Consider the following 23,545-nt stretch of genomic DNA (forward strand, 5'->3'; position numbering starts at 1 on the left):
TATCAGATGACATAGAGGGATGATTTTTAATTTTGACAGACAGGATAATGGAATTATGGTTAATAAACAAAAATAGTCCTTATCAGTTAATAAAAATTATCTTCAGAGGAAGGGGGAGGGGAACAATGACATTCTTTCTATATGGTCAAGCTTCTCTGTTTATCCTTGGACTCATAAAGGATAAAAGATTTCTCACATCTATATGTATACCTTCTTAACACTAAGTAACTACATACAAACACACATACACATATAGATAGAAAGCCCAGTACTACACAAACACACACACATACACACACACACACACACACCCCTCCAGTTCTTCCTTCATCTTTTTCAAAACATAAAGCACTTAAAACTATCATTGTAAGGGTGCCTGGGTGGCTCCGTCAGTTGAGTGTCTGCCTTCAGCTCAGGTCATGATCCCAGGATCCTGGGATCGGGCCCTGTGTCAGGGTCCCTGCTCAGTGAGGAGTCTGCTTCTCCCTCTCCCTCTGTGTGTTCTCTCTCTCAAATAAATAAATAAAATATATTTTTTTAAAAACCCAACTATCATTTTAATGGAAAACTTGGGTGACAGGACTGCGCGCATGGTCACAGCCTAGGGACCTTGGCAACTGTGGGCCTGGCCCCGCAACCCCGCGGCTGAGCACCCACATCTCGGCACGCTGATACCCACCGGGCAGCACAGGGCACACCAGTGGAGAAATTCCAGCTACGCTGCCCTCCGTGCTAAGAAACTGACTCCCATGGGGAAAGAAAGCCTGTCACAACGCTGGTGCAAGAGGACAAAACACATGTTTGCAGCAGTGCTTATAGATCTAGAAGCCCAGAGGCTCTGTGAGTTTTTGCCTTTCACACTTTTGTGGCCTAATAAGAATGAACTATTCACTGCTAACAAGAAGGTACAGAGACTCTGGTATGGCAATGACACATACACAGAGAGAGGACAGAAGCCCTTTAGTATTCTTGGAACATCTATGCCATTAAAAGAGAGAGAGAGAGAGAGAGAGAGAGAGGGAAAGAGAGGAGGAGGAGGGAAGGGGCAACCTCGGGCCCGGCACTCGGCTGTTCTCCCGCCATCTTGATGTCCTTGACGCGTGCAGATGGCGGGGAAGTGCTGGCACCAGAACAGCCCAGGAGAAGGAACGAGCGGCCAATGGAGATTTATGTGAGGAGAGTGAGATGGACAAGGTAAAATTGTCAGGAGGAGTTGTTAGAAAGTAAAATATATTGTGACAATTCCACTCCTGCCGTTCATCAATAAACTGACAGATCATTTAGTGTCAATTAGGAGTGATAGATGGACAAGTCCCCATGATCCTGGGCCAAAATTAATGGCTGGGAGGGAGAGGGTGATTGAAAATGACGGCTGACATTGAGAGCAAAGTCCTGAAAGTCCCTGAGGGGCCATTACTTGCCTCATTCCCTTGCAGATCAATGCAGGGACAAACCCAAAAACAGACACTTTGAGACAAAACTTAATCAGACTACCTTTCCTTCCTCTCTTTACCGGGTCTAGTTGCCTCTCGTTCAGCTCTGTTCTCCATGGCCAAGTCAGCGACCCACAGGCTATAAGGGCCCCAGATGGAATCTTTGGCATAGCTATGACTTTGGTGCCCGGAGAAGGAAAGGTAATGATCCCAATAGGCCCCAGAATATTCCTGAATATGGCCCTTTCCTGCAGCTCGGGGACAAGCATGGGAGTCCTGGTATCCAGAATCTAGCCAGTGTGGCGGGTGATACACATTCTGCTCTCTATCTTGGGCAGTGTCATACAAATAAAATAAATCCCAGAAATTCACATCCCTGGGCTATAAGCTCCTGGTTCATATCTGGAATTAGCCCTTCTACCTCGCACTGGCAACAACACAGCTGTAGACCTCTGTAAACCTCCTTTTCCTCCTGCCTCCCTTGTAGAGAGGTACCTACCTTCTAGAATGGAGCCTACCCAACAGAGCTGGTACAATGCGCCTATAAGGAACAGCTGTGGACTAAATGTTTATATGCCCCCCAAATTCATACACTGAAACCCTAATCCCTAACGTGATGGCACTTGGAAGTGGGGCCTTTGGGAGCTAATCGGAGTTAGAGGAGGTCCAAGGGACCCACATTGGGATTGGTGCCCTTATACAATGAAGAGATACGAGATCTCCCTCTCTCTATATACACACCAAGGAAGGATGTGTGAGGATATAACCAGGAAGAAGCCCTCAACAAGAACCAGACCATGCTGGGAACTTGACCTTGGACTTCTGGCTTCCAGAACTAGCAATCAAGGTGACAGATACATGGTTGTTGTTTCAGCCACCCTGTCGATGGCACCCCGTCAATGGCATTCTGTTCTAGCGGCCTGAACTAAGTCAGTGTCATTTTTATCATTTCAAAAGAATTCAAATAGAGTGTATGACTTTCCAGCATGAATTCCCTGCTCTAAGCAATAAGGCTACTATCCCCACAACACTTCTCCGTACACCAAGGCTCTCCTCATGATCCTCTGCGCATGCGAGTCCACCCAGCCTGACCTCCATGTCCTCTGCAAGGGACCCCAAGTCCCTGTGATCTGTGTCTCCTCTGATGTCCCGTCACCGGCATGAGCCAGTCCATCTGGTTCTCACTTGCAATGTGCTCCTTCCTGATTTTCGTGAGCAAAAATCCCCGATCTTCCCAATGCGAACCCAAGCTCTTACAGGGCAGGAAGCACAGACACACTCTGTCCTCCCTGGAGTGCCCCACAAGGCGCAGGAGGCCACGCTTTCCAACCTGAATGGGTGGGTCCTTGATGTGGCCCGACGATGGCCGCTCCTACCCCTGGCCAGCGGCCTGTTCCTCTTCCTGCCACACGCCTGGCCTACCTTGCCGCCAGAGGCCAGCTCTCCTCGGCTCCAGCGAGCTCAACGGTCTGCCTTTCTACTTTGGAAAAAGAAGAAAACCAAAGCGCCAATCCAAAATGAAATTCCCCCAACTCCCTACTCCCTCAACTTCTCTTGATAGCTCACCCAGCCTTTCCAAGCTCCCTCTTATCTTGGAGGAAAAATGTCCCTGCCTCCTTCTGTCCAAGGTTTATCAACCTCTGTTGGAAGGGTTAATCCTTCCAAGGATCCTGCTTCTTCCAGTCCTTCCTGCTCCACCTGCAAGCTCTCTTTCCCCACATGTGACACACATGGTTCTTGACACAAACCCCTCCTTCCAAATACTGTCCCCTATTTTCCTTTCTTTCTCAGGGAAGATCACCATTTCTTCACCTCAGTTCCTCTTTAGCCCCGAATATGGCTTCTGCCCCAGTGCAAATCACCGTAACCTTCTCAAAGGCCCCTAGTAACCTCCAAACAGCCAAATCCGAGGCTCTGTCCTTGGCTTCTATCTGTGTAGATGACCAAGTTGTGCCTCTCTTTTGGCCTCTCTTCCAAACTGTGGAAAATTATCTACATGGACCACCACCGGCCTACAAATCAGGTCTCCCCTTGTGCTCCCTACGTGACAGCACCACCCCCAACCAAGTCATCAAAGCGAGGCCCCGTACAGGACCTGCCCCTCCTCTCTTCTTTGCCCTGTATCTGACCTATGGTCCCCAAAGCTCCGCTCCTATCCAGGCTCACACCACTGCCCTCGTCCAGCTCTTATTATCCTTCAAACAGAGTATTACCTTTCCAACTGCGCTTCAACCTTCCAGATCTCCACTTCCCACACTGACAGCAAAGTGACCTGATCTGAGAGCAAAAACACCAATGAGATCATTCATTTGTTCAGTTGGCAGTCACGGAACACTGGTTATGGATTGGCACTATTTGAGGTACTGGGCATAGGTAAATAAGAGTGTGTCTCCTCTCAAGAAGCTTACATTACAGGAGAGAAAAAGAGACTGCATGTATGTGCACCCACAAATACAGATATGTACGTACGCATATACGTCACGTGCGGATACATGAAGAGAAGGGAGCACAGAGTGAAGAGGGAAGCTACTTTTTATAAACTGAGGTCAGCAAGAGCCTTGCCGGCCACGGTAAGAACTTGGGGATTTACTTGGACTGTGGGGAATCCCACTGGAGGGCTCCGAGGAGACAAGGGAAATGACCTTGCTTGTGTTTTAAAAAGGTCCCTCTGGCTCTGTGGCGATAAGACGGAGGGAGAAAGGATGCAGGGGGAGACCAGTTCAGGACGTTCTCAGTTGAACCGGTGCTAGAAATGACAGTGGCCACAGCCGAGCACCGGCGGTGCAGACCACAGACGTATTTCATCTGCAGACTTCACCTGCTTTGCTGACAGACCAGACGTGGGCTGAGATGAAAAGTGGGGTCCAGGAGGATTCCAAAGTTTATGGTCGGAAGTAACGGGGAGGCCACAGTCACCATTTACGGAGATCTGAGGGAGACTCTGGCAGGTGCAGGTTAGGGGATGGTTAGGGGACAAGACGGGTAACAAAGAGGAGCACTGATTCAGATATGCTGTGACTGAGTCATGTATCCAAGTGGAAACTTCACCTGGATGACTGCATGTTCGGGGACAGGACAAGATGGATATATATTTTGGAGGTGTTGCTGTGAAGGTGACAGTCAAACTCCCGAACTGGGTTGAGATCCTGTAAGCGTGCATGTTGACACAGAAGAGAGAAGGTTCGAGGATGGGCACTGGGTTCCCCAACATTGAGAGAAGTCGGCACTAGGCCACAGACTGAGGAGACACACAAGATAATACTTTGAAAAGTAACATATAAAATGGAAAAATATCTTTTTCCTGGAGCAAACTGATTTGCTTTGGAAAAATCTTCAATATATTCATTGAGATATTCATTTAAAATATTCATTTTTGAGATTTCCTTTTGTTCTCTAGGCAGCAGATACAAGGTTTGTCTGATCTCCATATTTCAAAGTAAATTCCAGATATTACAAGCACTAAAATCCCCTAATACCTTGGAAAAATGGGGCGACTCTGGGAGACTCTCACTGATATATAAGACCTACATTTCAAAGTTACCTTCTTCTCCTTGGTTAGCACTAGAAAGTAGTGCTATGTTCTATAAAGCAAAGAGTGGTATTTGCCAGCAAATGAATCGATGGAAAGACCACTGGAACACAGTAACAAGTCTGAAAGTAGACTCAGGTATGTGTGAAGGTGTAGAATTATGATACAGGTGGTTTCTAAACTTACCAGATAAAGACAGATTTTTAAATAAATGCTGGTGGGACCATAGCCATTTGGAAACAGATAAAACTGATCCACACCTTATATCATGCAGTAGAATTAATTCTGAATGGATCAGAGATCTAAATTTTTAAAATGAAAGGGTGAGGTCATTTTCCAATAAAAGATGATCTCTAAAAACTGGAAGTTAGCTTGTGGGTCAAAGTTTGCTGAATCTGGGGCACCTGGGTGGCTCAGTTATTAAGCGGCTGCCTTCGGCTCAGGTCATGATCCCAGGGTCCTGGGATCGAGCCCCGCATCAGTCTCCCTGCTCAGTGGGAAGCCTGCTTCTCCCTCTCCTGCTTCCCCTCCTTGTGTTCCCTCTCTTGCTGTCTCTGTCAAATAAATTTAAAAAATCTTCAAAAAAAAAAAAAGTTTGCTGAATCCTAGTATATAGAAACAAAGAAGAGTAAATTAAAATTGTATATGCTTATGTTTAATTCTGCAAAAAAGAGTATAGGTCGGATAGACCAGAAGCTAATAAAGAGGTTACCCATAGGGGATGGATGGAAATGAGGTGGACGGAGTAAGGATGACAGTGAGACATCTCGGAGTGTGTTTCTACACCATTTTCATATGATAAGAAGTATATCAAATCACCTGTTCTTGCCCAAAACCTACAACTTGAACCTGATCATGAGGAATCAGAGAAAACCAGAATTTAAGACATTCTATAAGACAACTGGACAGGACTCCTCAAAAAAAAACAATATCTGAGAAAGCAAGGGAGGAATTGGGATTATTTTAGAACAAGAGCGATATTTCAGATAAGATGAATTTATCTAAACAAATGTATCTACATAAACTTAAATAAAAGTTATTCTGGCTATAAAGAGGCAGAACTAACCGATATAAGGTGTGAACTCTGACGGGATCCTGGGGCTATAAAAGACATTTCGGGACACTTGGGTAAATTTAAATATAAATTCTTATTAAATATTAAATCATTATGAAATTACTTGGATGTGAGAATTACACGGTGATCATCTGGAAAATGTCCTTAATCTTGAGAGATGTGTGCTGAAGTATTCAGAAGTGAAATATCATGACTTCTGCAACCTGTTTTCAAATGATTCAGGGGGAAAAAGTGTATGTGTGTGAGACAGAGCAGGGAAAGGAAGGGAGGAAAGGAAAAGGGTATATTCTTAAGGCATAGGCATATTTTTAAGGTATATTTTTAAGGCAACAAGTGCTGAAGGAAATTCAAGATAAGAGTAACGTCTGTATTTTAAGAAAAAAATTTCCTTCCCAAGTCTACCTTAGTTAAACTTGATAGTCGGCGATCCTCTGCTGGTGTAGTAAATATTCTTTTCTGGTTTACTTTTCATCTACGACTTCGTGCAAGGGATTAAAGACCAAAGTGGTTTGTAATCCCACAATGACTAATGGGCAATTCTGTTCTGTTTAGAAAGTTACTTTAAGAACACAGAATGAGGGGCGCCTGGGTGGCTCAGTGGGTTAAAGCCTCTGCCTTTGGCTCAGGTCATGATCCCAGGGTCCTGGGATTGAGCCCCGCATTGGGTTCTCTGCTCAGCAGGGAGCCTGCTTGTGATCTCTGTCTCTCAAATAAATAAATAAAATCTTTAAAAAAAAAAAAAAAAGAACACAGAATGAGGGGACGCCTGGGTGGCTCAGTTGGTTAAGGGACTCCTTGGCTCAGGTCATGGTCCTGGAGTCCTGGGATCAAGTCCCGCATCGGGTTCCCTGCTCAGCAGGGAGTCTGCTTTTTCCTCTGACCCTCCCCTTTCTTATGCTCTCTCTCTCTCAAATAAATAAATAAAATCTTTAAAAAATATATTTTTTAAAAAAAAGAACACAGAATGGGGGTCAGAGGGTACACTTCCAGTTATCAGATAAGTAAGTAATGGAGATGTCATGTACAACATGGTGACTACAGTTCATAATACTGTAGTGCATAATTGAAAGTTGCTAAGAGTAGATCCTAAAGTTCTTAACACAAGGAAAAATTTTTCTGTGACTATGTATGGTTACAAATGTTAACTATATATTGTGGTGGTCATTGGCAATATATACAAATACTGAATCGTTACGTTGTACACGTGAAACCAATATAATGTTATGTGTCAACTATGCTTAATAGTGTCAACTATTAAAACATGCCAGTGTTTAAAAAAAAGAACACAGAATCCTACAATATGGATGATCTCTAAAAACATTAGGTCAAGTGAAAGCAGTTAGTCACAGAGGACCACATAAAGTAGGATACCATGTATGTGAAATGTCCAAACAGGCCAGTCAGAGACAGAAAGCAGAATGGTAACTGCCTACGGTTGGGGAGACTGGAGGCACATGGGAAATAACTGCTAATGGGTACCAGGTTTCTCTGAGGGGAGGGTGATAACAATGTTCTAGGGGTGCCTGGGTGGCTCAGTGGGTTAAAGCCTCTGCCTTCGGAGCAGTCATGATCCCAGGATCCTGGGATTGAGCCCCGCATTGGGCTCTCTGCTCAGCAAGAAACCTGCTTCCCTTCCTCTCTCTCTGCCTGCCTCTCTGGCTACTTGTGATCTCTGTCTGTCAAATAAACAAATAAAATCTTTTAAAAAAATGTTCTAAAACTAGGACACCTGGGTGACTCAGCTGGTTAAGCATCTGCCTTCTGCTCAGGTCATGACCCCAGGATCCTGGGATAGAGTCCATATCAGGTTCTCTGCTCAGCAGGGAGTCTGCTTCTCCCTCTCCCTCTGCCCCTCCCCTCTGCTTGTACTCTCTCAAATAAAGAAATAAATCTTAAAAAAAAAAAAAGTTTTAAATCGACTGTGGTGTTGGTAGCACAACTCTGTTAGGGCACCAAGAATGACTGACTGACTTATACATTGTGTATGGGTGAATTACATGGAATAAGAATTATACCTCAAGAGAGCTGTTCTAAAAACATTAAAGAAAAAATAAATAAATAAATAAAAATAATAAAAACATTAAAGAAAAACTACCCAAGAGCCAAGTGCCCACCTTCACACTCACGAGCTGCTGGCACTTACTTTGAAGACTTCACGGAGTCATCTGCCCAGCCTCCTTGCCTGCGGGGTGGTTTGGGAGGGGGAGCCTGAAAGGGGACGAGAAGCCAAAATCACAGTCACTCACCACTGGTATTCGTGCATGCAGGGGATGAGGCTGAGGCCACCTCAACCAATATTCTATCAAAATATTTCCAATAAAAATATAGTAACCTTTCTAATTTACTTTCAAAATCTGGATGCTTTTGAGCCCTTCGGTAGGTGTGTAAAACCAAGATCCATAGGGCAAGATCCTGATGGCAGAGTCTACTGAAAGCCTTAGATGGCTGCCTTGGTGGCTCAGAGAGTTGGTTGAGCGACTGCCTTCAGCTCAGGTCATGATCCTAGATTCCTGGGATTGAGCCCCATATTGGGCTCCCTGCTCAGTGGGGGGTCTGCTTCTCCCCCTGACCTTCCCCCTCTCATGCTCGCTCTCTCTCTCATTCTCTCTCTTTCAAATAAATACATACATTCTCTCTCTCTCAAATAAATAAATAAACAGGAAATCTAAAAAAAAAAAAAAAAAAAGAAAGAAAGAAAAGAAATGCTTCATACTTTTTAAGCCAGCAATTCTAATCCAAGGAATTCATCCCAAAGAAACAATTAGAGAGAGACATAAGGGTTGTTTCTGAATAGTAAACAACTCAAAACCAAAATAGATGGCGATAAGAAAATACGTAAATAATGGAACACGCATGTGAAAATACTATGTAATAATGAAGAACTATGGTAAAAAAGAATACTTAATGAGATGAGAATGTGTGGTATATAGTAACTCTTAAAAAACATGTTGTAGAATAGTAGGTATACGCTTCTAATTTGAGGAAAAGATTTTTAATACATAGTGTTAACTAGCTATAAGTACATGAATGAGGGGATTCCAGGGACAGAACTGTGGGCAATTTTTTTAGTCCCTTCTCTGTGTTGTTATGCATGGTCTAATTTTTTAAATAATCACCTTATATTATTTTTATAAACTGAAAGGTAATAAAAAGGATATAAGACAAAGGTTTGCTTAACAGACTTAAATTAAATGGGTGGGTTACAAATCTACTCAGATTCCTTAGGGAAGAGGGAGTCACCTGCCAAGGATGCATTCAGAAGCCTAAGTACAGGCCTTCCGGTCCAGCATATCTCAACTGGAAATACCAAGGGGATTTCAAGCAATCCACTGAGTCAGTCAAGTTGGATAAAAGAGCTAAGAATACTTCCTACTTTCCATTCCCCAGCATTCCCATAGGATTGTTTTTTGAAGTATCAATTTCCTTATTCTAACAATGGCATATAATTATAATTCTCAGTCTTAAGAGATACTTTGTTGAATGGACTTAAAACATGGGTTAGCCAACTTTTTCTATGGAGAGTTGAGCAGTTTTGATTCTGCAAGCCATACAGCCTTTGTTCCAAATCAGTTCTGATACTGTAAGGCAATAAAGAGCTATGGACCATAAGTGAACAAACGGATGTCTCTGTGTTCCAATAAAACTTTGTAAAAATAAGCAGTGGGCCAATTTAGCAGGAAGGATGTGGTCTGCAGAACCTTGAACTAAAATGTGGCATTGCAACATCCTTTAAATTGATCACTTAAAGCCTAACTTGTAACTTTTAAAGAAAACATTCTCTCAACATGCCAAAATACATTTATACTTTCGATATTTTATTTTGCACCAAGATACATTTCCTTTCTGGCTTCTCTCGTAGCATGGGACTTTCTTCAGAGTGAGCCAGAACCTGCTGGAAAAGGCTAACTGAGAAGAAATCAAGCCCCAGGATGCCTGTATCCAACTCAGCTCCCAGGAAATGGTAAGCGGAGCTTTAGAGAAAACAAACTTGAGTTTTCTTTGCCAGAGGCAGGTAATGGAGCTATGTGGAGGACTCTGTTAGAAATGCCGAAAGTGCCGAAGTGGAGAACAAGCTATTATTTGTCTCTACCAGAGGGATATCCAAAGAAGACAGACCAGAGGGATATCCAAAGAGATGCTCACTGGTGCTTCCCGCTCCACATACCCTTATCTGCTGTCCCTGCCACCCACACTCACCCACCCTGAGGCCACGAGCGAAGCCTTCTAGTCCAAGACCCCCACTGCCCTGAGACACTGACTGAACCACGGTGCACCAGTCTGACCCCACTGGAACCAATCGATATGCCTGTCCCAGCACTCCAGAACTGAGGCTCAGAGGCTAGGCTGTTCAGACAGCATGAACACTGGAACTATAAGGACCAGCGGGAATTAGAAAAACTCCAAAGTGCCAAAAACCAAAGTTGTATGAGCAGAAAATGACAATCTTGCCCTGTCAACCTCCTACTGCGTATAAAGCACTGTGCTGGGGAGGCTTGATAGGCTAAAGAGAACAGAACCACACGGGGCCCCTCTGAGGATGTCCGAAGGCAATCTGGCCTACAGGCGATCCTCTGGGCTTCTGCAGGTGACATCCCACGCTTCTCCACCCAAGGACAGGACCACCTTGTGATAACGAATATTCCTGAATGTGGAGGTCACAGATGTGTAGCCACACGTTGTGTGCAGACAGACAGCGGCTTCTTGGTGTGTTTTTATTTTTATAATTTAGGCTACCACTGTAAAAACTGGACGATTTCCACATAAAATGTCATTTTCCAGCTTCTCTCAAAAAACTCTAAGGGCCAGTAACAGTGGGGCTGAGTACGAGTGGCAGCTGTCCCTGAAGACAGGACCTGCGCGCCATTCCCCAGGTGGCCGTGGTCCTCACTCGCCCTCTTTGCCTCCTTCCTGCTAAAGTCAATGCCAGCTGCCGCTTACTAGCATCCTCCTTGTGCTGCTGTTTCTCTTCCAGGGCAGAATCCTGCGTTCCTGTGTCCAGTGGAAGTGGGAACGGGAAAGCTAGGTCAGCTGTTTTGAGAAAAGTGGGCAAGAGCATGTGTCTTGGTCGGGAGCGGGAGCTGACCTTGTGACTTCAGCGCACACTGAAGGAGCGTCTGTCTCATCCCTCGCCCCACGTCACTCCCCGAAGCTGCCTGCCCGCCCCCCACCCCCAACAGTCACCTGGGCATGGGACCCCCAGCTACTCCCCCCCTCAGAGCTGGGCTTTCTTCTGTTGGCTCTGGATGTTGGAAAGCACAGAATGAACCAAGTCGAATGCAAGGTACCACAAGGTCGGGGTGTCCGAGCCTGCCTGGCGCTTTCCCAGCGCTGGGAGCTGCAGAGAGTCCACAAGAAGGCAGGGGACCTGGGTGGCACTGGCGGGCTCCCGCTACTTGTCTCCTGATCCCGGCAGATGCACAAGCAACAGACACGTCTGTCAAAAGGCAGTCCTTTGAGTAACCGCTAAACTGTGGGACTAAATGAGTGGCTTCACAGCAAGTACTCAGAGCGGCGCCGGGCGCGCCCGTCACGCCGGTCCTCCATCTTCCCTGTTACCATCGCCGCCGTCATCCGTATTACTCACATCCATATATGAAAGCTCGGACTGTGGGTCATAAAATATCCTACCCTTTAGAAAAAAGATAAAGGGGGAAAAAAAAAAGACTCCTTTGAGCCTGGCCTGAGCTGTCACTCTGACTACTAAGGGACATTGTGTGGTTAATAAAGCTCCCTAAGATTCTAAAAACCAAAATGACCGGCTTTATCTCCTTTAACCGCAAATCCCAGGAAGCCATGGCTATTGGGGGGATGAGAACAAATCCCTTCCGGCCAGAGGAAGCACAAAGACACACTTTCTCTCATGCTCCTCCCATTACAAAATGGTACCAGCTGCTACATTAGGACGGCAGCTTCAAAGCAAAAAGATCCCCACAGAAGAGCCACAGCTCCGCGTCTGATGGGACTGGAAAACTGGTTCCAAAGTCACAGCGTGTTTTCACAAGTAATGAAAGACTTCAAGGGTTGACAGGATGCCGTAAAAACCACGTAAGCTACTCTCCCGTGAGAGGCCAAGAAGTTCTCTGAGCAAAGTGGGACTGAGGCCATGATTGTTCTCCCCACTCTCCTCTGGGGGTCTCAGCCAACCTCAGGAGAGCGCACGGGGCGGATGGGAGACCCGAGGGGCAGGCAGACATGCTCTCTGCAAACTAGGGCTCGGGCGTGAAGCCAGGGCTGTCTCCTTCCTCATGGGGAATCCTTATGTTCAGTCTAGCACTCTGGGGCCCAGGGTAAAAACATTTTTTTTAATACTCCCTACTATGAGTCTTGTTATGGCTACACACAGACACCCTATCTAGATGAAAGAGACTTAATCAGCCACTCTGAAGTGATAAAGGCTCTTCCCCAGAATTTACCTTTGTTCCCCATGTGGGGAGCCAGGCACGGTCCTATGTGCACTGGGTGAGACAGGAAAAGCAGACGTCACCTCTGTTCCCAAATGTTACCTCTATTCCGTGAGGCAGAAGAGAGGTCAAATTCGGTGTATATCAGACATATACGAACGCTATGTGATGGCATGTCAGGGCCACTGGGGAACTTAAGAGGCCACAGTGGACGTGGGACACACGCGTCAGGGATGGGGGCAGGGGGCTACTCCAGAAACAGGCCGCATCCATGGTCCAAGGGCGAAGCAGTTTTCTTGCAGTTTTCTTGCCACCTCTGCTGGTTTTACTGGAACACTCTCTCCTGTCTCATTCAGACAGAACTCAGGACACAACCGAGGATGAAATAGAACTGTGCCAGGCCAAGAAGTGCCGAAGACCCTTGGAGAGGGCAGGGAAGCTTTATGGATGTGAAATATAAAGAGAGATGAAAAGGCAAAGCATTTCTGAAGGAACCAGAGGCAAGGTATAGGGGTTCCAGAATAGCACATAACACTTGGGCCGCAGCAAATGCTAGTAACCAATCGTCATATTTGTAGGAGTGAGTCCCTGGGAAAACTCTCCCGGAAGAGGGGGCAGTCTGAGCAGCCTGACATCTATCCTTTTACAATGCGGGCCATAAGAGGAAGCTGATGCAACCCAGTCACAATGGTGATTCGACATCAGGTGCAAATGACCTCGTCTGAAACGTAAGGAGATAACCGACTTTCAGCAATATAATTGAGAAGGTCTGGCAGGTCCTTTGCACGGACAGTCCAGCCCCTGAGAGCCTGGCTGATCTTCCTAAGAGCTATGATGGCATCTAAATACCCAGTAAGCCCCTGTTTCAAAAAGAATGCCACAGCTTTCTCCCAGGGTGATCTGAAACACAAGACCCACTCAGACCCACTCATAGGCTATGGCCCTCCTGTAGCTCCTTTTAGAACCAACTGCCAGAACTCAGCATCCCCCTTCTCCGAGGGGACAGATGAGATGTGGGGGGATGTCAGGAGCCTGCATGCGCTCCCCAGCTGAACTGTCAAGGACCCAGTCCCTGCCTGGAGTGGCGAAAGGTTGTAACCCTTCAGCTATGGGCCCTTCGTGTGGGGCCAGGGGTGCTTTCCTCTCCTGCACATCAGGTCTGGGGAGGACATGAAGACATAAATGTATGATTTATGCGCTCTCAAATCTTTGGTGCTCGAGTTCTCTGTGTAATGACCCCAGCATTTAAAGGAAAAGGAATTTACTCTTGCTCCATCCTCTTAAACTAAAAACTTACACTTGAGGCAGGCTAAGACAGTCAGTAGGGGCATTTTTTTTTTCTTCATGGAGCCCAGTTACTCTAAAATCCTCCCTTATCCACGCACTTGGGAAGACATTACCAATCCGTTTGAGTCATGACTTTGGAAGAAGTCTGTACGCTATGTCTGTGTTAGGAGGAGGGAAAACAAATAAAACAAAACAAACAAACAAACCAAAAACTCCACCCTGGATGGGTAAGGAGGGGACAGCTCAAGTGATCTGAAAGGCCAGAATGAAGACCCGATTCCAGAATTCAGCAGTCCTGTGTCTCCTTCACATTGCTCTGCTTCTGAAAGTCAGAGGCATAACCCCAAAACCATCTGCTGGGAAACCCATTTCTAATTTGGGCAGATTTACTGCCAGGTAACAGTATCCAAATTTGCTTTAAGAAGGACAGAGTCTTAAAATGTGCAACACTACGAGGGCCAGAAATAGGAACGGGTGACGGGAGCCCAAAGGCAGCAAGCGCATCCCACCCGTTCTCTCTTGAAAGCTGGAGTCACGTCTCCGAGTGTGGGAAAGGAGCACAGCCTGCTGGGGCTGCCGCCTGATGGACGGAGGGGGCAGGACCCTGCATAGCTCCTGGAGAGAAGCAAAAATGTGCTCTCTCCAAAAATAAACAGGGGGCAGGAGAGACGGAGAGTAAAGAGTTGGGAGCACGTGACCGGCGGTTGCGGTCCTGAAATACCAGCATTCTACAAAAAGGAGCCTGTGAGAGGCAGGGAGCGGGCAATTCAGGAAACAGCCTCTTTATATGGTCTCATCCGAATGGGCCAGGATTCAACGAACTGGAATTACTCTGTCACAGGGAGCCTTCGGGGCCAGACTGGCTTCTGATCTTTATATGGTTTCCCCCAGATTCTTAAGATGCCGAAATAGAAAAGACGCTGCAGTGCCAAAAAAGGAGCCTTTTGGGTTGGGAAACTTCTCACACACTCTCGAAAGTCCTGGAGAAACCCCACGATATGAATCAGTCCCAAATCCAAATGGCAACCTGCTTCAAAAACTCAGTGCAAACACACGCACAAATTCCCAACAGCAAAGACATTCTGTTAGGCAAGATCCGCTGCAAACGTGACACACACCCCTCTATCTCCCAGCTGCCAGGGGCAACGCAGCTCCCGTCCTCAACCGTTGCCTGTGGGCTAAGAGCACACTTCCCTTCCTTTCTCCAGCAACCCAATGGAAGATCCAAGAAAGGTTTTTGTTGATGCTGGGTGAGAGACAAGGCTAACACCGATTAAGACAGGAGTACAACACAGGGGCTGGTGTTCATTCCTCAGATCTGTCCTCCAGCCTCCACCCTGGCTGTGACAGCTAATTCATCACAGACCTCAGTTTCTCCCTCATGGATTTAAGGTCATGGAAGGTAATGGACCATCCAAGCTTAAAACGGAACCCCTGTGAGTCAGCATAGCTCTTTCGAGACGCAATGCACGTAACAAAATGCAGAATCTGTTTTCAGTATAAGAAAGAAACCTGAGTGTCAGTAGATGTTAAAGCCATTAGGTGAAAGACTGATTGATGGGGAACCAGACATTCTCGTTGTGCCAAAGAATCGCCCCATACATCACCCGCAGTCACAAGGGAGAGAATGTTCCTTCCCCATGGAGATACCTATCATGACCCTCACTCACTGAGCAAACTTAGCAGCATGACCAGTGGGAGGCGAGGAGCTGCTGCTGGAGGCTCCCAGCCCCACCCGGGAAAAATTCCTGCTGCTAAAGGTCCTCAAGTCCTCCAATGGGATTCCCAGCTTATTGCCAGAGGAAGACCGAGAGCAGGAAGAATCAGACAGATCTAGCATGGGGGGAAACTCTAGGACAACTGGCCCTAAAATCAGTCCCAGACTATTCTCAACTGAGAGAAACTTAAGAGACATGGAATTCAGAGTGGTTCTTGATTGGATCCGGATTTTTAAAAAAAGCTATAAAAGACATGTGATGACAACTGGGGAGAATGAATATGGACCTGGTAATAGATGATATTAGGGAACTCTGAGCACTGAGAGGCGTGGAATTGTGGATTTCTAGGAAACTATCCCCGATCCCCTCCCCAGTTTTTTTTCAGAGATACGTGCTAAAGTATTAAAGCGACATACCAAAAAACATATATAAAACACATAAATATATATCTTCAAATAGTCTATAAATTATCATTCAAGAAAATCTAGCTCATTGTTGGTAACAGCTGAAGCCACGCAGTGGGTATATGCTGTTCATTGTACTCTATTACTGTGTCTACTTTTCTGGATGTTTCCAATGTCAACGTGAACTTAAAAAAAAGAAAGAAACCAGATGCATAAAGTTTAGGTTAACGAAAGAGACAAAAGGCAGGGCTGATGAGGGACAGGGGCACCAATATGAGCATCTATCTGCTCGGGAAGAACCATGCTAAACAGGCATTCTTCGCTTCATGGCTGGAAATTCTTAACACCAACACCCTGAGGACCAGAAAACTCTATACCCCAAATCTCCAGTCTTGAGATCCCTGCCACAATTACAATGACAGGAGAGTGAGCTTTTTATACGAAGTCCCTCCTCACACCCTCCCACGGTTCAGTTTACTGTGGATCAGAGTTCAGTCTTGTGTGTAAATGGACATAATGAAATTTGGGTAAGAAAAAAGTGGGGTGGAAAGAACATGAGACTGGACACCAGGTCATCCTGGGCCTAGTCCTGATTCTACCAATAGCTACTTCCATGATTCTGGAGTTTCACTGAAACTAGAAGGGATTCCTCTCAGTGGTACAATTTTGTGATTCTATGAGTCCAAGCATTATAGTATCTTCAATTCAGGGAGAGCGTACAAAGGGTAAGAAAGGTAAATAATGACAAAACATTGATCATTGGTTTGAGCTAAAATGAAGAAGATGGAGACAGAGAAAAAGAAGACAAGGTCAAGAGAAAAAATAAGAATAAGCAAAAGGATGTGATCAATGGTGAATGAGCCCATTGATGCAATGACAAAGCATATACTCACTAATTCATAGCAACTGATAACAATATTAGTCAACATCCCTTGAGGGTTTGCTAGACACCAAAGCAGGGTTACTCTGCAGACTCCTCATGCCCCAGTGGAGGACAACTACCACATTTACCATTGCCAAGTTCACCAATGAAGAAACTGAAGCTAAGAGGTTAACTCACCTAAAATCATCTTGTTTCTAAGCCATAGAGCAAGGATTCGAATCTGTGTCTGACACCAAAGCTTTGTACTGAACCAAGTGCTACATGAATTCCTACACATTAGATGCATACCAGCTAGAACAGGCTTGAAAAGACAAAGGAACTACAGGAAAGACTCCAACTGGGTTGAAACAAACTACCCAATAAGGGGAACTAGAATGACAAGGGTAAAGCTTGGGCAGGCCAAACCAAAAGGACCGTCTTCTTCCTTCACTTTCTGGGCACAGAGCAAGACGTAGCTGATCATGATGGCAGTGTGTTCCATGAGATGGAGGACCAGAAAGTAGCTTGGTCTAACACTTACTTCTTCGGCATGCTCAACCACGGGATGGGTTAAGAGTAAAGACAGGATTGAAAAGTGATGCCAAAAATAAACCGCGCTGTCACTGAGCACTGTGCCGAACTGTATTAAGATGAATTCAATATAAATCTTTGTGCTTGGAAAGTGGCTGTCTTTACTGCCTGTCACAAGCTACGCTCCTCATACCAATGGAGCAGTAGTTGGAAGAATGAGGGACTGAATGCGGGGAGGAGGGAGTTTTCCAGAAAGAAGAAGAGGAGAAAGGCCATAGTTTTAAAAGAGGGGTGGAGGGACAGGTTGTGGGGGCAGGAGGGAGAGTCCTGGGTTGAAATTCTAGAGTCGTCACTTTCTAGCTGTGTAGCCTTGGGCTAGTTGTCTTCATTAAGCCTCCTTGTCCCTGCATGAAACACAACAATGGTCCTGAGTCCTTTACAGATCCATTGTTGTTAATGCTGGAGACCATCTCTGGCACAGAGCACACAGTAAATGGTGGTGAAAGTGGCTGATATTTATGAATTTAGAATTCATAATATTAATCAAATGCACACTCTGGAGCCAAGAATCTTGAATGCCCATAGTTGAGACAACAGAAAGGTTCTGACAGGCAAACACGGCAGGGACCTTACCTGGGGCTGCCTTGCACAGGTTTCATTCTGGGGATCTAACTCTTCCCTATTCCAGCTTCCCTAAAGATAGAGAAATCCTTTAACGTTGACTGAACCAAGAAGAGGCAGCCAGAGTTCTGCTGCTCACTGAGAAATAAATGTGAGGCTCGGGACGACCACAGGGTCTGGCAGTTACTCTAGTGGTGTCACACTTCACCATATATTCCCACGTACCCTGTAATAAAAGACCCATATCCCATATCTCAGGCCGCAGTCATCAAACTGCCTACTTCAAATGACTCACGGGATGGGTCTGCCAACAGTTTGCCGAAGTGGCTGATCCAAAGAGAACAGACTTCAGCCCCCAAAATCATTCTTAAAATTCATCCTGGATTTTTCTACCCTGGATGGCATCCTCTTGATCTCAGTTCTACTGCTCTGGGTCAGCCTAAAGCAGCTCTCCCCTCTTCTTGGGTCTATACCTTCCAGACACTTTGAAAGCAATGCCCTGGTTCCCCCATACTTTTTGCAGTTCAGCCAAAATAAACATTCCTTTCAACTTTCATCATAAATCAAAACCAGTACGTTTCTGTCATTCTCTTAACTCCTTTCGGTTTGCTAAAATTCATCCAGCAGAAATGTGCACCATGTCGAGGGTGGAAATTCCCAGAACTCCAAGAGGCAGGCCCTCCTGGCTCCGGTGGCTTGGTATAAGCACGGTCTAGACTTGCTACCTCAACCAGATCCAGAGTGGAAGAACTCGGAGGAAGCTGTGAGTGGAGAAGCAAGTTTGAGAAACCTGATCTCTCGCGAGACTGACTCTTCAAGGGCGAAGACTGAAAACAAACGGAGGGAGCCTGAAAGAAGTCTTAAATCATGGGCCAGCAGTCCTCATCACAGAAGACCTAGAAGGGGCGACGCCCGGCTCCACACCCTGCTCGACCCCGTGGTGAGATGCCAGACATCACAGGTCTCACTCTGCAGTTCCTCCCTATCTTGCCTCACTTGTGGAAACAAGAGGAGAAGGTGCCCACATACAGCAAGGCCATGGCCGACAAGTAAGCACCCACTCAACTCACCCTCCAATATTTCTAGTAACTCAATAATCACACATTTTTTTTTAAAATCCTAGAACCGTGTTTCCCTAACTTCTAAATTTCATGGACTGTCAACATTTCAAGAATCAAAATTTGTGGGGCATAGGAGGTGGTTGGACATACAGACTTAACAGTTTTTAGTTTTGTGAAGAATCTTTTAAAAGATTGCCTCTCATGGTCATTTCACCTTAAAGAGGGGACCTTTTCAATCTTCCCAATGGGAAGGACACAAACCCCAATAAAGAATGTTCCTTTCCGGGTACCTGGGTGGCTCAGTCTGTTGGGTGTCTGCCTCCAGCTCAGGTCATGGTCTCAGAATCCTGGAACTGAGTCCCTACCTTGGGCTCAGAGAGCCTGGTTTTCCCTCTCCCTCTCCCCTTACCTCTTCCCAGCTGGCTTGTGCTCTCTCTCATTTTCTCTCTCAAATAAGTAAAGTCTTAAAAATAAATAAATAAAAAGAATGTTCCTTTCATTTGATTAAATTCAGTTTATGAAAAACTTAACTACACTGTTCTTGGTTTTCTCATGTTGGTAAAAACTTCCTCACAGACCAGGGTTGAAACATGCTATGTTCTATCTCCTTTTCAGCTTATCAGACCAAGCCCAATGTGGACTTCTCAGGTTTTCATCCCACCCTTTCTGGAACAGGAAGGCTGAAGGCCAGCCACTCTACTCCTCCCGGGTGACGATGCCCTAACACAACAGGCATGACCTAGGTAGTCACTTAATCTACACACTTTGCTGCTCAGTTTGTTGTACAGGAAGACCTTCCATCCTTCAAATAATCCACTGCCAGCCTCTCCAACTCCAGAGGAGGCCTTTCTAGATAAACTTTTCAGAGTGCTTGGCACAGGATATGCAACAATGGGTACTGTCAGCTTTGACTGGATCACAGGTCTCTGGGCCTCTTTCATACCCAGGTTTCTGACTGTTACTTCCAAGTGCACCACTGATGTCAGAACACTTTCTGTCTCGATAGCTAACATACCTAAATGCCCCCGGTTAGTTATCCTAAGAGGAAATCGACATGATCTGTTGCTGCTACAACCACTCTCATTCTTTTCTTGTCAACAGTACCACTTGAAAAAAACCACAGTGGATTCTGAAACAATCCAAAAGCAATTGGCAGGTTCTGGAATCAGAAATGGGAGAGTGGTCTGTATTCACACAGACAACCATAGACTCCAGATGAAATACATAGAACAACTATTTGAAGGCACTGGAGGGCAAACAAAAGCAGGCAGAAACCAGAGGGGACTTGATCCTTGAAGGAAAAAAACTGTACGGGGTAAAAACCCATGTTTAAGTGGATTTTCCCCTTGAGTGCACCCTCCAGTCTGGGCAGCAACTGAGCAGCTAGAACTCAAGCAGAAAGGTGCAGTTTTATTCGCCTGAGGACAAATTTGCTGACGGCCAGGGTCACTAAAATTAGAAAGGGAGAAATCCTGGGAAGAAAGGAGCCCCAGATCTGTATTTTTACTCTCCTAAAATCCTTTAGGCAATACCTGAACTACATTAAGAAATCTAGGGAAAAGCAACTGCTAAAGAAATAAAGAGAAAAAAAAAAAAGCACAAAGAAGTGCTGAGTGGAAATGAGATTTTAGCTGCTGCTCCCTGGAGGGGACAGGAATTGGTTTGAGTTCCACCAAGTTAAGGGTGTTTGGTACATACCTTGAGTTTTTTCCAAAGAAATTTCAAGTGAATCACACCTTAGGAGTAACGGCTATGTCCCAGGACTCCGGGATTTATTCTAGGACTAAAGGCAAAACCCAAATAGACCTGACCCAACAAAGTCTAAAATCAAGTCTTCCTAAGTTCAAGGTGTCCTGCAAATAATTAAACTGTCTATTAAAACAAAAATCAACACTTTTCAGAGGATGATAACATAATCCAGAGTTTCCACAATGTATCATCCACAAGGTCCTGTATACAAACAGAAGTGACTGGACATGTGAAGAAACATGAAAATGTGACCTACAATCAAAAGAAAAACCAACAAAAACTGACCCCAAGATGACCCGAATATTGGAATTAACAGATAAAAGTTTTAAAGCAGTTATTTTAAGAATATGTTCAAGGACTTTAAAGAAAAGATGTTCATAACGAATGCACAAATGGGGAATCTAATAGAAGCTAAGGGGGGAAAAAAAGAAGAAAAAGAAAAGTGGAAATTTAGAACTTAAAAGTTCAGAATCTGCAATAAAAAATTTTAGTTTGACAAGAGCAGAAGAAATAATCACTGAACCTAAAGACAGAAAACAGAAAATAAATCCAGTTTGAAGGGAAAAAAAGATAAAAGATGGGGGAGGGGAATTAGCAATTCTTTAGGGAGGAAAAACATAGGACAAATCAAAGGGACAATATCAAGCAGTTTAACACATATGCAGTTGGAGTCTCAGGAACAAAGAGAGAGAAAATGGAGCAAAGATATATTTGAAGAAATAATGGCCTAAAGTTTCCCAAATTTGGTGAAAAATACTGGCTTACTGATCTAAGAACCTCAGCAAATTCCAAGTAAATCACAACTAGCTACATCACAGTCACACTGCTGAAAACCAAAGAAGATAAAAAGAAAATCTCTGAAGCAGCAAGAGAGAGGAGAAAAGATTTACATGAAGGAGAACAATCCTCAGAAACAATGAAGGCCAGAGGACAAAAGAATGAAGATCTTTAAAGAGCTTGGAAGGCAAAAAATTCTCAATTCAGAACTCTATATTGACAGAAAGTATCCTTCAGAAATGGGCGTGAAATAAAACTATTTTCAGATCAAGCAAATAGGGAGTGGTTCTTAGCAAATCCGTACTATAGGAAATGCCAAGGGAAGTTCTTCAAGCTAAAGAGAAATGCTGCCAAAGGGAAACCTAGACTACCAGGAAGAAATGAAGAACAAGAGATACGGTAAACATGTGGATGGATATAAAAGACGATCTATTTCTCTGAACGTCTCTAAACGACAGCTATTTAAAGAGAGGTGACAAAGGGTATTGTAGAGTTTCTGAAATAGGGAGGTTTAAAGCATGTGACATCACCAGCACAAACAATGAGAGGGGTCAAAAGGACTTCTACTGAAGGGGTATGACAGTAACTTCACGTAGCCATGGATGAGTTATAGATGTATTTTCTAATCCGTGGAGCAACTACTAAAATAAGGTATAAAAAACTATACCTAAAAAACCAATGGAGAGCTGAAAATGGAATATAGAAGCAATTAGCTAACCAGGCTGACATCATTCTCTATTATACCCGGCAGAAGCATGGGACCAGAAATGTTTCAGTCTATCACCAAGGACATTCAACACCCGTCAGTACCTTTTTCCTGTAAAATATCATTATTAAAAGGATATTTTACTATCATTCTGTTCCTTCTCAGTAATTATTGACATGCTACAGAAGGAGAAGAAATCTAGCCCAGCTAATGATTTCAATGAGGCTTTCTGATCACAGTCTTCTGGTTCCTAACTGACTGGATATTCCCTACTTACAGCATACCTTTTCTTTCCATCTCCTCACCTCTCCTAGATCCTGGCATTCCACCTCCCCCCGCCAAAACGATGTCTTTTTTCAGGCAGTTCTTTTAAGGAGAGTCTGTCCAGTGTTTTAAGACCCCACAAACCAGGGCCCCAGCTAAGGCTCACTTCCCAGAGTTCCTCAAAACCATTATTCTTCCAAAGTATTAAGGAACACTTCTCTGGAAACTAATCTTGTTCAGCTATGTCACAGACTTCATGTCTGTCACAAACGCAGTGAGCAAGACAGATCCGAAATTACGTTATTACCACTCCTCAACCTGCCCCACCATTCTTCGCAAAGCCGATGTTCCCATCAACAGTCCAACCAATGCTTAGCCAAAGAGTTCCCTGACTCTTTAAACACCAATGACCTTGCTACTTCCAACATGTCATAACCCGGAACTGCTCCATTCCCGAAGTATCTAGCCCCCTCCTTCCCTCCTCATCCAAGAACTCCCTTCTTCGTTTTGCTTCCTTCTCCATCAACCCAGCTCACTCCCAAGGTCTATCACCACTACGCTTCGCTCCCTTGCCTTTTTACATTTCCCCTAGAACTACCCCCAAATCTGGATTGAGTCACCCACAATCCTCCACTCTGTCAATACCCACCTGCTGAGGGGTGCTGGGAACCTGTACAACCACGCCAATTAAGGCCTACCAAGCTCATCTTCTGCCTTCTCTCAGCTGGATCCTACTGGTTTCCCAGCTTCTGTCTCACTTTCGTCCAATCTGTACTCCACACCTGCATGGGCCCCTGGGAGTTACAGAGCATTCTAGATAGCAAAGGGATGCTAGGTCTCAGGAAGGGTTTTCTACATAAGCCTTTCTGGTGGGCTGCCTAACAAATTCTCTAAAGAAAGGCGCCTGAACATCTAGGGCTCTTGTAACTTGGCCATGATTTCTTTTCTCATTATAGTAAGTATTTACTTTCATAGTTCATTTTGAACTCATAATTTTGAATTATTTTTCTTGAAGAAAGCCTCCAAACTATTTAAGTCTCGGGGTCCACAAAACCTGGTTCCATCCATGACCAGTGCGTGGCAAAGTGTTCCTTCTAAAAATGCAAATTAAAAAAATAATCATAAGG

At 45.0% G+C, this 23,545-nt stretch overlaps 1 protein-coding gene across 1 annotated transcript in view; it reads right to left on the reverse strand.

Moving 5' to 3' along the window:
- IFT43 (intraflagellar transport 43) overlaps positions 1 to 23,545 on the reverse strand; it is an 80,799-nt gene that overhangs the window by 42,005 nt on the left and 15,249 nt on the right. Inside the window, exon 3 of the mRNA XM_032344871.1 lies at positions 8,181 to 8,245. Coding sequence (XP_032200762.1) covers positions 8,181 to 8,245 — 65 coding nt within the window. The remainder of the gene's footprint in view (positions 1 to 8,180; positions 8,246 to 23,545) is intronic.

This window comes from Mustela erminea, chromosome 5, assembly GCF_009829155.1.
Source record: "Mustela erminea isolate mMusErm1 chromosome 5, mMusErm1.Pri, whole genome shotgun sequence".
NCBI lineage: Eukaryota > Metazoa > Chordata > Mammalia > Carnivora > Mustelidae > Mustela > Mustela erminea.